Here is a 19,349-nt window from a genome sequence, read left to right on the forward strand (position 1 = left end):
TTGTGAACATGTTTTATAATTCAAGGTTGACACTATATGGTATTGTTCGCAAAATAACCAAATTCATTGTTTCAACATTGAATTTAAATGTAATCAAATTTGGAAAATTAATATTTTCATCTCATTACATCATCTAGTAGTTTTTATACGACCTCAAAAAAAATTTTGCACAGATAATGGTATGTCGTCGTCTGTGTCGTCCGAAGAAACATTAGTTTCCGGACAATAACTTTAGATTTAGTGAATGGATCTCTATAAATTTTTACCAGAGGGTTTAATACCGCTAAAGGAAGGTTGGGATTGGTATTAGGGTTATGGTCGCAATAGTTAAGGAGTTAGGGGCCAAAAAGGGGGCTTGAAATAAGCATTTTTGTAGTTTTCAAACAATTACTTGTGTTTAAGTGAATGAATCTCTCTGAAATTATACCACACGTTTCCATACCATCAAGGGATGGTTACTAATGACTTTAAGGGGTTATGGCTCAAAATGTTATGGAACTAGGGGGAATTAGGGGCAAAAAAAGGGGAAACTAGGTTTTTCTGGTCAATGGACAATTAAGACAATTTAAAAAGCAGTGTAAGGGAGGTAATTCAAAAACAGTTAACATACAATGTTTTGTATGTTCGGATTTACGTCCCTTACACTTCTTGTCAATAATGTATAAAGAAATGTCAGGATTTGGACTTATTGCAAAAAAAAGAGGTGTGGTAGTAGTTTTCCCTTTTTTTCCCAAAATTTATCAAATTCCAAATTTTTAAAAAGAAGTAATCTTTAATTGCACAATATTTCATAATAGATTTGTAAGATCTTGACATTTGTTTTGTGTCCTAAACTCATACTATGTCAAGAATTTGATCACATGAATCCAAATTTAGAGCTCAACTTGAATCAATGTTGTGTCCATACTTGCCCCAGCTGTTCAGGGTAAACCTATACGGTCATATAAAGCTGTGCCCTGCAGAGCACCAGGTTTCATTGTGGTTTGAAAGTGGGATAAATTAAACCCGTCAACCAAATACTGGCTCCCGGAGTTGCATATAGTTTTAATGCACTGATATAAAACCCTATAAAAATTATACAATGTCAGATGTTGTAGGCCAGTTAGATATTTACCCTTTATCTAGAATATACATACCAAATATTAACCCCTCGTGTATAAAGGAGGAAATGTCTTGGTCTGGTTGTTGTCTCTTTGATGCATTCCAAATTTTCATTATCAATTTTACTATTCATGAAACTTACATGGTCAATTAGAATTGACAGTGGATTTTGTCTTTCAACTATTTAGAGGCACATATATTCCCAACATCTGAACAGACTATTAGATAATGACAAAGGCAATCTTGTTGAATTTGTAATAGAAAATTCCACTTCCAGTCTCATAATTTTGTTCTCCAGACACATAGTTTGTCTACAAGACTCATCAGTAAGCACAAATCAAAAAAAAAAGACAATATCAATGATAATTTAAGTCAACACAGAATTCCTGACTACTCTGCTGGTGATACCTAAGTGGAGGTAATCTTTTATACCAGATGTGGCATCAACCCAGTGGTTGTAAAACATCTGGAACTAAATTAACCCTAATAATTCAGTGGTTATATTCCACTGATCTATGATAGCTACATAAACGCCTGAATGCATAGACAATGAAAAACCTTAAATCAACCATTTGAGATTTACCTATCTGGATAAAAAGATTGAGCTAATTGCTGATTGGTCACCTCTCCTACAGGGCACCAATCAAAATCAAGGATTCATGAAGAGTTTTTATTGTGTTAGGAATTCAGGCCCTCGCAAGTAGGAGAAATCTGTTATGGGGAGGAACTGAATTATTCGGGTAAGCACTTACTGTATGAATAACAAACTGTTATTAGAGACTCATTCTGAGATATGTCTCGCCTTTTTGTTATGTTGATAATGCAATAGCAATACTTTAACATGGAAGTTATGCAAATATTCAAAGTCAATCGACCATGACTGGAGGTACATGGCCAAAAAAAACCTCCATGGAAATGAGATGTGTCAACACTAATACAACTGCACACAAAATACCATTGACTTCATAAGTTGTTCCCTTTAAACATGAACATTGTAAACTATGTAAAAGGGTCAAAGTCAATGACGAGGGGATGGGGCTAAATAATCTCCATGGAAACGAGTCGTGTAATGCAAATGAATTTTACATACCAAATATCACTGACTTAACATTAGCTTTTCATCTAAAACTGATCTTATCACAAACTAATACATGTAAGCCAATCCCCATGAAAATGGGATATTCCAATGCTTATGCAAAATTTCATGGAACTATCACTAGAGGTTCCCCATAAACTAGACCCATTCACAAGCCTATACATGTAAGCTAAGCAAAAGTTTCTGTCAATAGACCATGACTGAGGAGGCCAAATAATCTCCATGAAAATGAGATGTGCCATGCTGATACAACTGCATACCAAATATCATCTTATCACAAAACTAATACATTGTTCACGGTGATGCCACCTTAAATGGCATATAATGAGCCTTGACATTTTATTGTCATCTTCAAATTGACATCACATTTCTCAGTTACCATTTACAATTAAAGGAAGCGGTTAGTTTCTTCAGATGAATTGATTTACATAAAATATCATTTCTGGGCCTTTTAAGGCTTTCTATACGGTATGTTTTTTTCTCATTATTGAAGGCACTACAGTGACCAATAGTGATTTACTTCTGTCATATCGTCTATGGTTTGATAGTTGTCTTTTGGTAATTATATTATATCTTCATATTTTTCGAACAAGCACTGTGTACATTTAAATCCCTTTTAAGTCTACAGAATGTCTTCATCTATTTGGGATTATATCTAGTTGAGATAATGCCCAATAGATGCATGACAAATTTAATTTTAGCTGGTCCATTTAATTCATACAATTATGTTGAGAAGACTAATCATTCTATTTGATAATATATTGGTTTGTTTTTAAAGTCTTTGAAAGAGTAGGATAAGAGCGATGTCTTGCCTGATTTTACTTATCATTGAAAGTCTGTAATATGAAGGTTTTACTACCAGTATCCAATAAACTTAACATTATCAATGTTTTATGAAAGTGAGGTCACAGTAAAATTAACCATGCCAGACAGGCTTGTACACCTTAGTTGCCCATGACAGCTTATCTTGTGATCTTATCATTAACAGTACCTGAGAGGACCACATAATCTAAACATTGACCAATGAACCATGAACATGAAATCAATAGATATAAGAAAAATATGGTGTGAGTGCCAATGAGACAACTCTCCATCCAAAAAACAATTCATGAAGGGACCCAAAATTACTAGTGTAAAACCATTCAAGGTCGTATGCTCCCTGTTATAGACATGTACACCTTACAGTCATTCAATACACCAAATATATATCGTTGACCTATTCCTTATACTTATAGTATCTGATTACCTAACAAAATATGAAAACTTACCATTGACTGATGAACCATGAAAATTAGGTCACGATCACATGAACCCTGCCAGACAGACTTGTTCTACTTACAATTATTCCATATATCAAATATAAGTTGATAGGTTAAATAATCTGTCAAATGAACCATGAGAATGAGGTCCTGGTCAGAGGAAACCTGCCAGTAGATCAGTACACTTAACAATCACCTCATACACCAAATATGGTGTCCCTAATGCCCGCTTATAGTATCTGAAAAATAGACCAACCACAAAAACTAAATATTGTCAAATGAACCATGCAATAAAGATCAAGGTCAGATGAAACTTGCCAGTCCTACATGTATACCTTACAATCATTCCATACATCAAATATAGTTGACCTAGAAATCAAAATAAATGAAATAAAAAACCATTTAAAAATTTTTGTGAGTTTAATCGTCAAATTTTATCTTCTTTCCTTGGAAAGCTTGGATGGTTGAATGTTCCTTCCTTTTCTTACTAGCCTCCCAAGACGGATGGAGTTTCTCCTCTGTTTTTGTTGATGAACCTTGAAAAATAAAATATTAATTTTCAAGTTTAATTCTAACATATTTACATTACGTTAACTTGTTAATCAATGTTTCACAATAAAAACAAGGATAAGAAAACAAGTTTATCAATATAACTGATATTTATTTTACTCTGAACTTGAACAAAAGTAGCAACTTTTATTAGAATAAGTTGGTTCAATATGAATTTTTCCTATCAAAAAGATTGTAAGATATTGAATTTATTAAAGTACTGTCTATAGTGAAACAGCTAGCCCCATGGTGACTTTAGATTTACCTGATTTCCACCTACTCAACAGAGGCTGATTTAGAGGGGGTCCTGTTTCTCTTCATCAAAATCCTCTATCCGAATCTGAGCAATGTAGGATTCAACCCCAGACATTTTTAATACATGTAATACAGCACTTAATACAATCAAACAATCAAAAAGAATGTCCAATTGCAATAAATTGGTTTACATATTTTATTTATCTTTATTTACAAAATAACAATTTCAGCATAATTTGTTAAATGAACAATAACAAGAATGTGTCCAAAGTACACGGATGCCCCACTCGCACTATCCTTTTGCATGTTCCATGGACCGTTAAATTGGGTAATAATCTAATTTGGCATTAAAATTAGAAAGAGTATACTATAGGGAACATATGTACTAAGTTTCAAGTTGATTGGACGTCAATTTCAACAAAAACTACCTTGACCAAAAACTTTAACCTGAAACTTCCACTTTTATTTTCTATGTTCAGTGGACCGTGAAATTGAAGTCAAAAGTCTAATTTGGCTTTAAAATTAGAAAGATCATATCATAAGCAACAAGTGTACTAAGTTTCAAGTTGATTGGACTTCAGCTTCATCAAAAACTACCATGACCAAAAACTTTAACATGAACGAACGGACGCATATACGGACAAACAGAACCACAGAAGAACAAACGGAGCCACAGACAAGAAAACATAATGCCCCTCTACTATCGTAGGTGGGGCATAAAAATTGCAAGAATATGTAATTATTGAAAACATACATCAAGCCGTACGGTGATCTATGGTTGTTAATTTCTGTGTCATTTGGTCTCTTGTGGAGAGTTGTCTCATTTGCAATCATAACACATCTTTTTTATAAACCCAAATAACATGTATACATGAAAATACAAAATTACTATGCTTGGATTGTAGCATAAAATTAAAATGACATAGATAAAATAATTACCTTTATTGTCAGCGTAGGACCTGTAAAAAGTTAAAAAAAGTTATATTTTAAAGTTAAAATGTCTCTTCTTTTTTTTTCTTGATAATTTATATGTGTGTCTCACGAATAGTTTAGATTTGTTTTGGTAGCCTATACCATCTAAAACTGTTATCTTAATTTTAAAACTATAAGCTCTCAAAAAAAGAAAATACAAAAATATTTACAAAATATATCCACATCTAGCATGTCTAATTCAGAACTAAAATATGTTATATTTAATAGTACATTTACAAGTACATGTTAAATCTGTAATGTTTTTTAGTTAAAATTGTAGCAAGAATGTGTATATTAAATTGAGTAATCTAGTGTAAAAGTAAAATCTCATTTGCAGTTATTTACAAAAAACTGTCTGATGTACAAGCATTTAGAGTTGTGAGCCTTTTTGAAGGCCTAGCACAATTATTTAACATCCCTCCACAATAGTCTTTGTTTAGGTTGTGAAATAAAAGATAGAACTGTAATGAGAAATGGTCAGCAAACCAAAATAAAATTTGGCATATTTAACATGTTTAAGGGGTTGTAAAAAATGTATACATATACCATGTAATTTTGGTAAATATGTTTTTTTTTAAATCACATTTCAATAAGAGTTTTAAGTGAAAAAAATGATAATTTAAAATCTATAAAATATCTTGCATGAATGTTGTTTTTATACATGTGAAAAATAAATAAACAAACTTAAACAATTAAAGAAAATATTTGAGTCATATTATATTCAAAAAGAAACAAAGCTTACCAATGTAGTCTATTTGGTTATATATAAAGTATGTAAAATAAGTTGTTATCATGATCATGTACTCACTGGTTTTGTCTGTATGAACTTCCTCTATTGTCTGACCTCTGGAAATCTCTAGGTCCATTCTGATGACCTTGGAAATTGCCTCTTCCTCGTCTTTCAAAATTCCCTTGTCCTCCTCTCCCTCTATAATTATTAAATCCTCTGTCCCTACCATATCCTCTGTTTTGCCCCCTCCCTCTGCTGTCATCTCTTCTATCAAAATGTCCCCTCCCTCTGCTGTCATTTCGTCTGTCAAAACCCCCTCTTCCTCTACTGTCATTGCGTCTGTCAAAACCCCCTCTTCCTCTGCTGTCAGTTCGTCTGTCAAAGCCTCCCCTTCCTCTGCTGTCATTTCGTCTGTCAAAATGTCCCCATCTACCTCCGTATCCTTGTCCCTCACTTTCATCATGAGGTCTATGTTTTGATTTCACTTCATTTAAAGCACCTAGAAAAGAACTACTAATAGCCTGTCTACTAGCTTCTCTCTTTTCGTCTTCACCCATGTCATCTGATTCACTGTCACCATGAGTAGAAGGAAGATTATCATCTGAATCTTCATCATCACTATCACCTCTTTCAAAGAATGAATCTTTAGACTTTCTCACTTTTGAAATGTTTTCCTCCTGGGAATTAGCTACAAGAAAGTCTGGGATATCTTCATCTTTGCTATTAACAAGGTCATTCATGTTCAATTTCTTGACTACCATTTCACCTTTAATTTTAGTGTGGTCTTCATTCTCACTTTCAACCTGTTCATCATTGTTCGAATCTTCCTCACTTATTTCACTTTCATCACTGTCTGAACCTACTACTCTACTTTCACTTTCATCACTGTCTGAACCTACTACTCTACTTTCACTTTCATCACTGTCTGAACCTACTACTCTACTTTCACTTTCATCAATGTCTGAATCTTCTTCATTACTTTCACTTTCAGCATTGCTTTGGTCATCAGAAATTTCATTATTTTCACTTTCTTTCAAAGAATCATTATCTCCATTTGAATTACTGTCCTCTTCCTTGTTTGCTTGTTTTTTAATTACCTCACTTGTATCACTTTTTTCTTTAACATTTGTTAATTTATGTGTTTTTTCTTCCATACTTTTTTTAAATTTTGTTGGACTTTTTTCTAAATTAACTTTACTTGTCTTTTGTGGGCTAACTTTTATTATTTCTGTTAACTTTTTGGATTCTTCGCTATCATTTGTTGATTGACATGATATTTCTTCCATTACTTCTGATAGTTCTTGCTGACTCTCATCCTCAACTTGAGTTGTTTGTCCTTGACTTACTTTTTCCATTTCCGTAGATTTATTCACCAGTTCTGTGTCTGACGCATTACCGGAAACACCACTATCATCTTCTATAGTTAATTCTGAATCCTTTCCTATTTTATTTTCCAAGTACGCCTTTACTAAAACATTTCCGGCATTTACATTTGTCATCATTTTAGATTTGATTTCCTTGTATTTATTTTTGTTAAAACGCCTAGGAATATGGTTAAGAAGAAACTCTGATAAGGACTTCCAGTCATCATGGTCCTTTCTAAACTTGTCTACTTCCTCCTTCAGTGCAGCATGTTCTGATAGTCTAGCTAGTGCTATCATTTCTGAAGAGGCATCAGGCTGTAAGTACAAGTACAAGTCTTAACTAGTGTTGGTATTTTATGTTATACTTATAAAGCAACCATCATATTGGATTCTTCCATGGATAAAAAGATTTGGTTTGGAAGTTTGGGTGCATATAGAAAACTTCTTTCTAACCAGAAAGTTGAGAGTCCAGAAATTTTGATACGATCTGAGTAAACATTTTATCAATCCTTTGGTATTTTTATAATACAGTATAAAAAAGATGTGGTATGATTGCCAATGAGACAACTATCCACAAAAGACCAAAATGACACAGACATTAACAACTGTAGGTCACTGTATGGCCTTCAACAATGAGCCCATGCAGCATAGTCAGCTTTAAAAGGCCCTGATAAGACAATGTAAAACAATTCAAACGAGAAAACTAACGGCCTTATTTATGTAAAATATAAGTTGTTTTTTTGCTTTGAACTAGGTGTTGGTACTTGTGAGTACTCTCAGATCTGTACTTTTTGTCTTTCATGTTGTGAAGGATGCATATTTCCTGTATATAGTCTGTGTTTTTGTTATTTGTTTTACTAATTTGTATCGATCTGACAAGATAAGCCCTTTTCAACTAATTTTTATAGTTTTTTATAGTGTTGTATTGTTAAAACACTCTCCCAGGTTAGGGGAATGTTGGAGCATTCAAACATGTGTAACTCTGTCATTTTCTTTTTTTAACTTTAACAAAAACAGAGCACAGTCTTTATGTTCACAATAAAATATTCAACTTTAATGATGTAGTATATATCTCTTGACCAGGGAGGAAAATCAATTTTCTCCTCCAAAAATCTGTAAAATGCCAAGGATGATAATGATTACTTACCTTTTCTGTTATTTCTTGTAGAACTGAATCATATCCAATGGCAAACTTAGAAACTTTGTCAAGTTTCAAGTCCTACAAATAAAACAACACATTTATATAGACTAATTATTAAGTATATATAGATTGGTTGTCTTAACAAACTTGTTTCATTTTTTATCAGTCTATGAAGCACAATGATAACACATGGATTTTCAACCCAAAATAATATTCAAACAGAAACTGAAAAATCACAACATATAAAATAAGAAGATGTGGTATGAGGCAGTATTACAACAGATACCAAGTGATAGTAAGAGTTCAAACTTGATCTTTAAACCAGTCTAAATGGTATTGGCTTCTCACTTGTGGAATGCCAGATGGAGATCAATAGATGTTTAAATCCACATCATTTTGAATCTGTTGTTCAGTTCTCAAAGCAAATCATACTTTGTGTTTCAAACTCCACTTCATTAGTTCAGCTATTGAAAACATATACATGCACAAAAAATTCTTGATCCAGAAATCCTAGTGAGATTTAATTGTCACTATCATTACACCTTATGTAAGAATTCTGGATTTTGATTGGTTGATAGTATGTTTTTGACCAATTGACTGTTCTTGTTCATTTTTTAACACTGTCGGGGTATTTTCCAAAAGGATATGCCCTTTTTTACCCTCTCTGCTGTGGTATTTGCCAAAAAATACTCTATCCGACTTAACGCTTGTAACATCACGATCATCAATGTGTTTGTGAACATTAACATTCGGTGTAATTAAACAGATATAGCATGTTCTTGAGGGGTATTTGCAAAAAATACCAGTCTTGAGAATGAATTTCCCTCTCCTTACAGCTCGTGAAATTTAACATTCTCTCCCCTTACAGCTCGTGAAATTTAACATTCTCTCGCCTTACAGCTCGTGAAATTTAACATTCTCTCCCCTTACAGCTCGTGAAATTTAACATTCTCTCCACTGATATTTTTCGCAAATACCCCTCCTTAACATGATATATATCTGTTTAAAATTAATTTGGCTCATTTAATTTTCATAAAATTCTGTCAAAGTATTTACTTTGACCCTTTAACAAAAATATAAAAATTTCAAAAATTTTGAACTAACTGTTTTGTATGAAAAATTACACTGGATTAAGGTGGTAGACCTAGGTTAAGGGAAATAACTCTTAAAATCATAAGTACATTTGTGTCAACCATTTTCATAAATACGTTCTATTAGCTTCTAGGATACATAGATTATTTTCAATCTGTTTCAGGTAAATGCTTAAAATACATTAATAAAACTTGGCTATTGCAAACGCATCACTGAATTAATTTTGATCATTGAGAAGCTTAATATTCCTTTTACAACACAACGTAATTAAAATGTTTAGCTGACTTTACAGAGTTACTTCCCTGTAGTGTTAGGTACCACCTAAACATATGAATATTATACCTTGATGGCATACATAACTTCTAACTGTCTCTCAATCTTTCTTTTGTCCTTATTTTTTTCTTCTTCTGTCCCTCTAAAATTGTTTTGATATATGAATTACATTTATGAGGTATGTAATAATGCATAATTGTGAATGATAAATGCTTGTTGTTGGATTCTCTGATTGAGAGGGCCCCAGATCCTAAGCCATATGGACCACCTTGCTGTTAAAACTTATGAGCAGGTTTTACTAGGAGAGGTTTATATGTTAATTTTTTTTAAAGTCAAAAATAATAACTTACAATGTATGTATAATTTTCAGTCATGACAGTGTACATTGCTATTTGACTAGGCATCAAAATTTTACTTGACTTAACAGGAAACATCACTCTTGTAATACCTCCCAATATCATTGGCATACCTGTCAACTCACCCGTTTTTTGCGGGTGACACCCGTTATTTTCACCTCTCACCCGGGAGTTTTTCTTTACCTGGCGGGTCCCGGGAATTTCTAACATTACCCGTTTCACCCGGATTTCTGACCGGAATTGTTTCCGGTATTTAGAAGTAATACGACCTTCGGTTTTATCGGTCTTTTTCATTGTAACCAAAAGTCAAAATGTAGGACTTGTTTACCTTAACTGGAATCCGCTTGTATTACGCTTCACTTAAACAAAGTGTAGTAGTCAGTCGAGAACCAGCTTATGTTTACCTGAGCTACGTAACGATATTTTCAACAAGCTACAAGATGAGTTCAGTGACTATCAGTTGACCCCATTAGATGAACTTCCACTTTGCACTTCCCCTGAAACTGACATTGGTACATTTTGGGGAGAAATATCCAAGTTGCATGACATTTTTCTTAACAAGCCAAGATTTTTTGTTTTGTCAAAACTTGCTAAAACATTACTGGTTTTGCCAAACAGCAATGCAGACAGTGAGAGGGCATTTTCTTTAGTAAAGAAAATAGCTACAGAGTTTAGGGCTGATCTTAATAAGGATACACTGTGTGCTCTTCTTTCTTGTAAAATGAATACACATTTGCATTGCTATGAACTGAAACCAAGTGCAGTTCTTTTAAAGAATGCCAAGTCTGCTACTATGGAATATAACAATAGTCTGAAATAAACTTGTATACATGTTCTAACTGTTTTATATACATATTGACTATATAAATTATATGTAAACATATTTTTGTTCTTCAATTGAGCCCACAAAATGTCGTACGCGTTATGACCTGAGATTTTTTTTCTCAATGCAGGTCATGACCTGACTTTTCATTTTCAGAGGTTGACAGGTATGCATTGGCTATATATTGTCGATGAAGAATGTCCTATTTATCTTCATGATTCAATTTACTGAAAGGAAATCTCTTATTCTTTTAGATACCAAAATACAACAGACCTACAATCTTAACTAAAAAACTGGCTGTGTATGTAATCATTTTAAAATTAATTCACAGTGTTCTCTCCAGGGTGTTTTCGCATCATGGTAATGGGATGACATATTGCTAGTAAGTGATGTAAAATTAGTTCAACATTAAGGCCTAAATTAATATAATGTTTGTTTCTCCATTCTGACCCTTCCAAGCCAGGTGTGGGTAGGTAGGTAGGTAGGGAAATAATTTTATTTTTTCCAAAAAGATAGCACAATATATAGGTCGATACACAAGCCTGAAAATCAGATGTGAATAAAATAATATTTGACTTAGTTTTGACAATAAAATTTTATATGAGTTGGACCATTTTTGCAGGGTTGGTCGGGATTGAGGAAACAAAAAATATTTCATTTTAGGCCTAATAGATAGTGTTTATATGAATGTGATGCTATACATTTTTGTATTTTCTAGAACCATAATGGAATTTCATAATTTTCTATCTACCAGGATGATATAAGAAATTTCTGAGGAGAACACTAAATTCAAGAACCTGATAAATTCTTGGTGTAGCAGCTTGTACAAAACTACTTAATTCTTTTTAATATTTTTAATTCATGTAATTATTGCTTTGTTTTTCGCATGGCAAATGTTTTTGTTTACTTTAATATTTAAGTTTTTCTGCTATTTTTTTACTGATTTGAGCTACTTAATTAATCTCTATAATTTTTTGACCCATTAAATGCATGCTTCATAATGTGTGCTATATTTTGATTTCTGTTTTAATTTTATGTGAGTATGACTTGATATGTATGTTTTAATCGTATGTGAGTATGACTTGATACGTATGTTTTAATCGTATGTGAGTATGACTTGATACATATGTTTTAATCCTATGTGAGTATGACTTGATACATATGTTTTAATCGTATGTGAGTATGACTTGATATGTATGTTTTAATCGTATGTGAGTATGACTTGTTAGGTATGTTTTGATTTCTGTTTTAATTGTATGTGAGTACGACTTGATACATATGTTTTGATTTCTGTTTTAATCGTATGTGAGTATGACTTGATACGTATGTTTTGATTTCTGTTTTAATCGTATGTGAGTATGACTTGATCAATACGTTTGTTTTGATTGCTGTGCTTTTTTTTTGTCTGTTGTAAAAGCTCTTCTGAGTTTATGTTTGTAATTGTGTTACATTTACAGACATTAAGGTGGTACCTAACACTACAGGGAGATAACTCTGTAAAGTCAGATAAACGTTTTAATTACGGTACGTTGTGTTGTAAAGTGAATATTAAACTTCTCAATGATCAAAGTTGGTGTTTGTCAAATTGCTATATAACCAGTGTATTTTTTTTCTGACAAAACGGTTGGTTCAAAATTTTTGAAATTTTTACATTAAGGGGATAGACCTTGGTTCAGGGAGATAACTTTTTAAATCAGTTATGAGTTTTTAAAAGTCAAGTATCATCAATGTATTTTAAGCATTTAATTGAAACAGATTGGAAATAATCTATGTAACCTAGAAGGTTAGAATATATTTATGAAAATGGGTAACACAAACATACTGATGATTTTAAGAGTTACTTCCCCTAACCTAGGTCTACCTCCTTAAGGTGGTACCTAACACTACAGGGAGATAACTCTGTAAAGTCAGATAAACATTTTAATTACGTTGTGTTGTAAATTGAATATCAAACTTCTCAATGATCAAAGTTGGTGTTTGTCAAATTGCTATATAACCAGTGTATTTTTTCTGACAAAACGGTTGGTTCAAAATTTTTGAAATTTTTATATTTTTGTGAAAGTGTCAAAATATATACTTTGACAAAATTTTATGAAAATTAAACGAGCCAAATTAATTTTAGTTAAAGTGTTGGGTACCACCTTAAATAAAGTTTTATGTCATTATGTCTATTGTTAAACATGTTAAATAAATTATCATGATCCTTGTTAACATGGTTAAGCTGCTTTTACAAACCTTATCTTTAAAATGAATAACTCATTATTATCATGATTATACATGTAGTACAAATGAAAATTATGTAATAACAGAAGTCCATTACTAGATGAAGTAGTAATTGACTTCTGGAAATAATTATTAATATTTCATGGCAATACATGCGTTTGTACTTAATTGTTTTTAAGTTGGTACAAACTGGTTTAAATGTGAAAACTTACTTTTTATTCCTTAAACTTTTGACTCTCCTAATTATCTTTTGTACTGTCTGACCTTTAGCCCTCTTTACAGCTTGTCTCATCATAATAATCTGTCAAATCAAAAACACAAAATAAACCATACAATATACTAACCACTATTGTTCCACATCATGCACTTTCAGATGTTTAATCAAATAACAAATGGAGAGAATAAAAGTGTTTCCACAAAAAATAAAATATATTTGATCACATAAAATAATTGGCAGTGTATTATAAATAACCATAAATGTGAATGCCTCATTGAAAAGTGGCTTTGAAAGCAAATGGGACCCCCACCCTTTTTATGCATTGCTTTTCATTAAAAAAATTCATAAAAAAATTCTGTCATACTTCATATACTCGTTGTATATTCTTTAGTTATCTTACAAAATTACTCTTTTTCTTGCGCCCACCAGAGTCGTTGAGTATTGGTCAAGTTTGACAGATCACTAACGTAGAATGAAGATGTAGATGTAGTCATTATATTAATTAGAACACGAAGGTTTAATGTGGTTCTTCTTTTGCATTTAATTTACAATAGTATAATATGCAGCATATTTGAGCATATCGCTTCAAAGATTGAACAGAATCCTGCTCCACATTCAATCCTTTAATGCAAAGAAATCATATAATTGATGACTTCTTGTTGATTCTAACATTGTATGTTTGTTGTAAAGGACACAGGAAAGAATAGATGTAAATTTTAAACATCTATGACATTATATAAAATAGGAATATGAATTGCTTTGATAGATAATCAAGACCTCATATATCCAAAACTTGCTAGAACAATCATAATGTTGAATTGGGGCAGTATCATTGTTTGATGTGTTTTCGACTAATAACAATTTTTACTGCTTAAGGGTTTCACTGTTGAGTTTTTATTCAGGTGTTTACTCAAATTTAAAAAGCATGTCCTGTAGATTGATTTTTTATGGTATCTAGTTTTTTTGTCAAGGCTTACTACAATTTTTACTGTTTCCGATTACTTTGCGATTTTTGTATGTTTGTATGTAAAAAAAAACGGTGTGATATGTTTTCGACAGGAAATGACTATAAAATCCGGAAATTAATATTTTCTTAAGTCATGGTTCTGGTGATCGCTTAAATCTTAAAAAAAATTAGTTAATACTTTTCAGAACAGAAATTACTAGTAATTAGTTTTAGGTTGGCGTTTCATATGTTGAAATTGTAAGATTTTGATTAATTTCAGATTGGCACCTGGTTTGTACAAAATACATTATTTTTTCTAAAATAAAATGCAGTTTTCAAAATTTAGGTTTAAATATAAACAGTTATGACTGTTTTCATCTTCATTTATCAAGGATGTATAAAAAGAATTGTCAATAAAATATTGAATAATTAGATTTTGAACAACCATTTTAAAAAAAAACCTTGTTAATTTTAACTTGCTGGTTTGTAATTAAAATGACCAAAAAATACATGACAGTCACTTGTTTTAAAGATTCCGTGTCTGACAGGCAAAAACATACAGTGTATCTGGACTTTATTTAAACCCTACAGAATTTTTTTCCACAACTTTTCTAATGATGCATATTTTTGACAATAAAATAAAAATGCCTAAATAGGTCAGTTTTATTAAATTTGTTCTAATGTCTTTAAAAAGCGACGTTGAATATGTGTTAAATTTGTCAAGTTGTAGTGGTGGTGTTGTTCTAAATACCGTATACATGTTACAATTTACATTATGCATTCTAACCCACGATAGCTATTAGCTTCGGGTCGATCCGGCCCCACCTCGATCCGGCCCAAGTCGATCCGTCCCACATCACGGCCCCACGTCGATACGGCCCCAATAAAAAATATATTTATAAGGAATAAAAAATAAAGATATATATTAATTGTAATTCATAAATGTTTATGATTTTTAATATAATGTAAAAGGTGTAGGGTAAAAAAAAAAAAGGCCTTTGAAAAATATGTTCTTTAGATGAGTATAAACCAACTACAAAATGTAGGTTGATTATGTTTTTATAACAAGTTTTCAAGGTTATTGGGTATTATTATATTAAAACGTATATAAAATAATATGATAGTGCATTTGTTCTTGATGAGCAAATATTATATATGTACGCCATTGCCAGTTCCTGTATATGTTATTGTAGTGTTGCAAGTGTGACCCCTTTACAGTAAGTGACAGTGTAAAACTGTTAGTTTATGTATGTGAGTGTCGGAGAGAAAAAAACAAGTTATATGAGTATCCATTAATGACCATTATTCTTTATTGCAAATAACAAATCAATGACACTGAATGCACATTTCAGTTCACTCTCTAAAATATAATATCAGCGCTACTAAAATATAACAATAAAATCTTACACACTAACAAACACACTTCACAACTATTCAAAATATTGTCAAATTTAGAAAATATATTGACTATATTCGATATTACAAAAAAAACCACCAAGTGTTATACTTTTAGAAGCTTATGATGTTACCTGAAAGAAAAACACCAATTAATTATTATTATATACAACAAACAAACGATCAAACTATAAAGACCTTGTTGATTACGTAACTTTAATTAATTAGGATTTGATTGAATTAAGTGATTACGAGTGGATTAACCTAGTTTACAATCATCAGACAATTATTGATTAAACAAACCAATTATAGACTAATGATTTGATTAAAAAAGTCATTATGATGAGTTAAATTTTATAAGTTCCATTAGATTGTAAATATTTATTTAGCTATTGTCATCCATCATCAGACACTTTTTGCAAATTCCATTTATACTGTTAATTTTTTTTTCACAAATTCCTCTAAAATCAATATAGTTCATTCATATTTTATTATGGGGCCGGATCGACTTGGGCCGGATCGACTTTGGGCCGGATTGACTTGGGGCCGGATCGGTTTGGGGCCGGAACGACCGGATACTATTTTTTCCTTGACGCCTAACTGGGCAGTAAGGTGTTTTCAAACCATAAAAAATCAAAAAGCTTTTCAAGATGTCAAAATTATTTGGACTATATATATATGAAAGCAGAATAAACATGTCATTATAAACAGTGAACCTTATTATTTAAAGACAGTATGTCTGTACTAGCTGGTTTAGCAACGTCAAGCTTTCTCTGTTCATGTACTTCCATTGTTGAAATGTTGTTAAATATAGAAATAGGATTAGTTGATAGATCTTTGCAAATAATATATCAATCACATCTTAGAAAAAGCTCATGGTAAGAAATGGGAAAGAACACATTTTTTTTGGTCACTGTCAAATTTGTGCTTTAAATAGGGGATAACAAACAATGTTATTCAAACGCAATGATGATTTTTGGTATTTTTACCTCCCTTTTTTTAAGTGAAAGATTTTCTTGCAATCTCTTTTTCGAAGTGTTTCTGGGTTTTACCCAAAGGGTGCAGAAAAAACCAAAGTAACATTTCTTTACGCGTGTTCTTGTGAAAAATGGCGGATGTTTTGGATCTTCAAGAAGGGACCGGCGAAGAGTTCGAAGTTGACGAAGAAGGAGACCGTAAGATACTTGTATTTAAAGTAGCAGAGTCTCACAACGAACAGCAAGCTATTAAGGGCAACAAAAGCACTAGTGGAAAGCAATTCATACAGGAAAACCAATGGTCTAATCTATAAATAAAAACAAAAACACATATAGTCGCCGTCACGTAAAATTGGCACGATGATTTTTGTCAAAATTTTCTTAAATATCAATCGCATTTACTCGAGATCATGTTTTTCAATTTGCGGAATAAAAATCCAATCCAAATATATACTACTGCCCTACCTTTTATTGTGTTTTCACTGTATAATCCTGACCTTCACATTTTTCAAGATTGTTTTCATTGTAAAACCGCCATCTTGGTTTCTATGAGGATCCCTTACTACATAACATTCGTTACTCTCTGGTAATATCATTGTCATTGATGATACGATTTCCCGCGCTTTTTACATAAAGATGACGCACAGCTCCGAGAGACACAAGAACATTGAGAGCACGTGGACTCCACGGCAACACTTCCGGTAATAACAATGTCGGATTCCACCATACAAAATAATCCTGGATTTTGTGAAGGTCAGGATTATACAGTGCAAACATAATAAAAGGTAGGACAGTAGTATATATTTGGATTGGATTTTTATTCCGCTATTTGAAAAACATGATCTCGAGTAAACGCGGTCGATATTTAAGAAAATTTTGACAAAAATCATGGTGCCAATTTTACGTGACGGCGACTATAATGCAACATACATGTACAATTCCAATTCACCCCTCAGGTTAATATCAAATTGGGTTTTTCACCACCAAGCTCCTTAATGTATTGGGTTTTTTCATCGACACAATATTGAATATTTAGGCAAAATCAACCCCAATTTTGTTCAATCTAAAATTAATATGTTTCTGTCTTCGTTTAGCTCTTTTATTTGGTTTAGGGTTATGGTTACAGTCGATTTCAGGTTATTCTGGTTGGGCTAAAACGCTTCGTACGTAAAACTGACTTACCGCGTCTATTCAAAATTATGTTTTCCTAACGCATAATTTTTGGTATTGCCTTAATCCAATAATTATTTCCCCCTTGTTCCTCACATATCTGGTACCGTTTGCAAAATTGCTTCCGATAGGTTATCTCACCATTGGAAGTCGGCCATTGTTTTTACCGGAAGTGTTGCCTGGGAGTACGATGACGTATGTAAATATTATCTTTTCGAAATTCTCGGGAGTCGTCTCGGTTAAGACGATAAAAGAAAGACGTTTATAAATAGCAGACGAACTTCTGTTTACCATATCGACTTATATTGAAGACTTGAAGATTTGTTTATATACAATGGGAAGGAAGAAAGTCAGAACGACAATCAAGAGTGTTGAGGTATAACAACTTGTGTATAAACCAAGAATGATGTTTTCTGAAACTCAGGTGAATCACTGACAGTGCCTTTGGGGAATATCATCTGTTTTCAGTTGTCAACTTGTGTTATTGAAAACTTTATAAAGTTGTCCCTTTTAATGTATCAAAGTAAGAAATACTGTAGTGATTACCCATACAATTCAGAAAACACCATTCACAGCTTTTCCCTTCATATATAAAACTTTTCTTCCCTGTCTACTGCAGTTTTGAACATGCAAGAAAAAAAACATGACTCTTTGCAAATGATTCAAGACATTAAAGAATACAGAATAATGGGAAAAATATAGAAATAATATAGAAAAAAATACCCAACACAGGGGCAGATCCAGCCTTTCAAAGGGAAATTCCAACCTAGGAGAAAGGGGTTGACGCTCTACCCATTTCTCCTGGGTTCTAAGGGGTGGGATTTCCAAATGTATGACCCCATTCTGACCCCCAATGCCACCACTAACGAATACAACAAAATAAAGAATAGAGAATTCTATCTATTCATTGGCTGATCCAGGGTTGAGGAGGGTTGGTTTCCCTTTTTTGGGGGCAATCAATGCATTCATATGGGGACCTATAGTCAAGACATACATCCCTTTTTGGGGGGCAATCAATGCATTCATATGGGGACCTATAGTCAAGACATACATCCCTTTTTTGGGGGCAATCAATGCATTCGTATGGGGACCTATAGTCAAGACATACATCCCTTTTTTAAATGGCTGTTCTGCCCCTGATATTTTTACACCAAGAAATGAAAATTGGACACAACATTCATCAATCATACTTTATCACTAGACTAGTATATATTTGTTAAGGGGCCAGCTGAAGGACGCCTCCAGGTGTGGGAATTTCTCAGTACATTGTATACCTGTAGGTGACCTTCTGCTGTTGTTTTTCTAGTATGGTCAGGTTGTTGTCTCTTTGATACATTCTCCATTTCCATTCTCAATTTTATTTCACAATCAATTGCATAAAGTTCTAATCACTGATAGATCCTACATCTT

General features: G+C 32.5%; 2 protein-coding genes across 4 annotated transcripts in view; one reads left to right on the forward strand and one right to left on the reverse strand.

The window, feature by feature from the left end:
* Nucleotides 1–3,857: 3,857 nt before the first annotated feature.
* Nucleotides 3,858–16,719, reverse strand: LOC134716336 (serum response factor-binding protein 1-like). Of its 3 annotated transcripts, XM_063579269.1 has the most exons (8): nucleotides 16,509–16,719; nucleotides 13,447–13,535; nucleotides 9,902–9,974; nucleotides 8,474–8,545; nucleotides 6,858–7,641; nucleotides 6,041–6,821; nucleotides 5,200–5,219; nucleotides 3,858–3,992 (listed from the first exon to the last, which is right to left on the reverse strand). In XM_063579269.1, exons 1-8 carry the CDS (start codon nucleotides 16,581–16,583, stop codon nucleotides 3,877–3,879), a joined length of 2,010 nt encoding a protein of 669 aa, XP_063435339.1. In that variant the 5' UTR covers nucleotides 16,584–16,719; the 3' UTR covers nucleotides 3,858–3,876. The 3 variants fall into 3 exon arrangements, with proteins under 3 accessions (XP_063435339.1, XP_063435338.1, XP_063435340.1); XM_063579268.1 differs by having other exon boundaries at nucleotides 6,041–7,641; XM_063579270.1 differs by lacking the exons at nucleotides 9,902–9,974; nucleotides 16,509–16,719 and having other exon boundaries at nucleotides 6,041–7,641.
* Nucleotides 16,720–16,794: 75 nt separating this feature from the next.
* The window catches only part of LOC134716339 (RNA-binding protein 8A-like), a 33,858-nt gene continuing 31,303 nt past the window's right edge, over nucleotides 16,795–19,349 (forward strand). The window contains exon 1 of the mRNA XM_063579272.1: nucleotides 16,795–16,967. Coding sequence (XP_063435342.1) covers nucleotides 16,901–16,967 — 67 coding nt within the window. The 5' untranslated portion in view covers nucleotides 16,795–16,900. The remainder of the gene's footprint in view (nucleotides 16,968–19,349) is intronic.

The sequence above is a fragment of the Mytilus trossulus genome, chromosome 4 (assembly GCF_036588685.1).
Source record: "Mytilus trossulus isolate FHL-02 chromosome 4, PNRI_Mtr1.1.1.hap1, whole genome shotgun sequence".
Taxonomy (NCBI): domain Eukaryota; kingdom Metazoa; phylum Mollusca; class Bivalvia; order Mytilida; family Mytilidae; genus Mytilus; species Mytilus trossulus.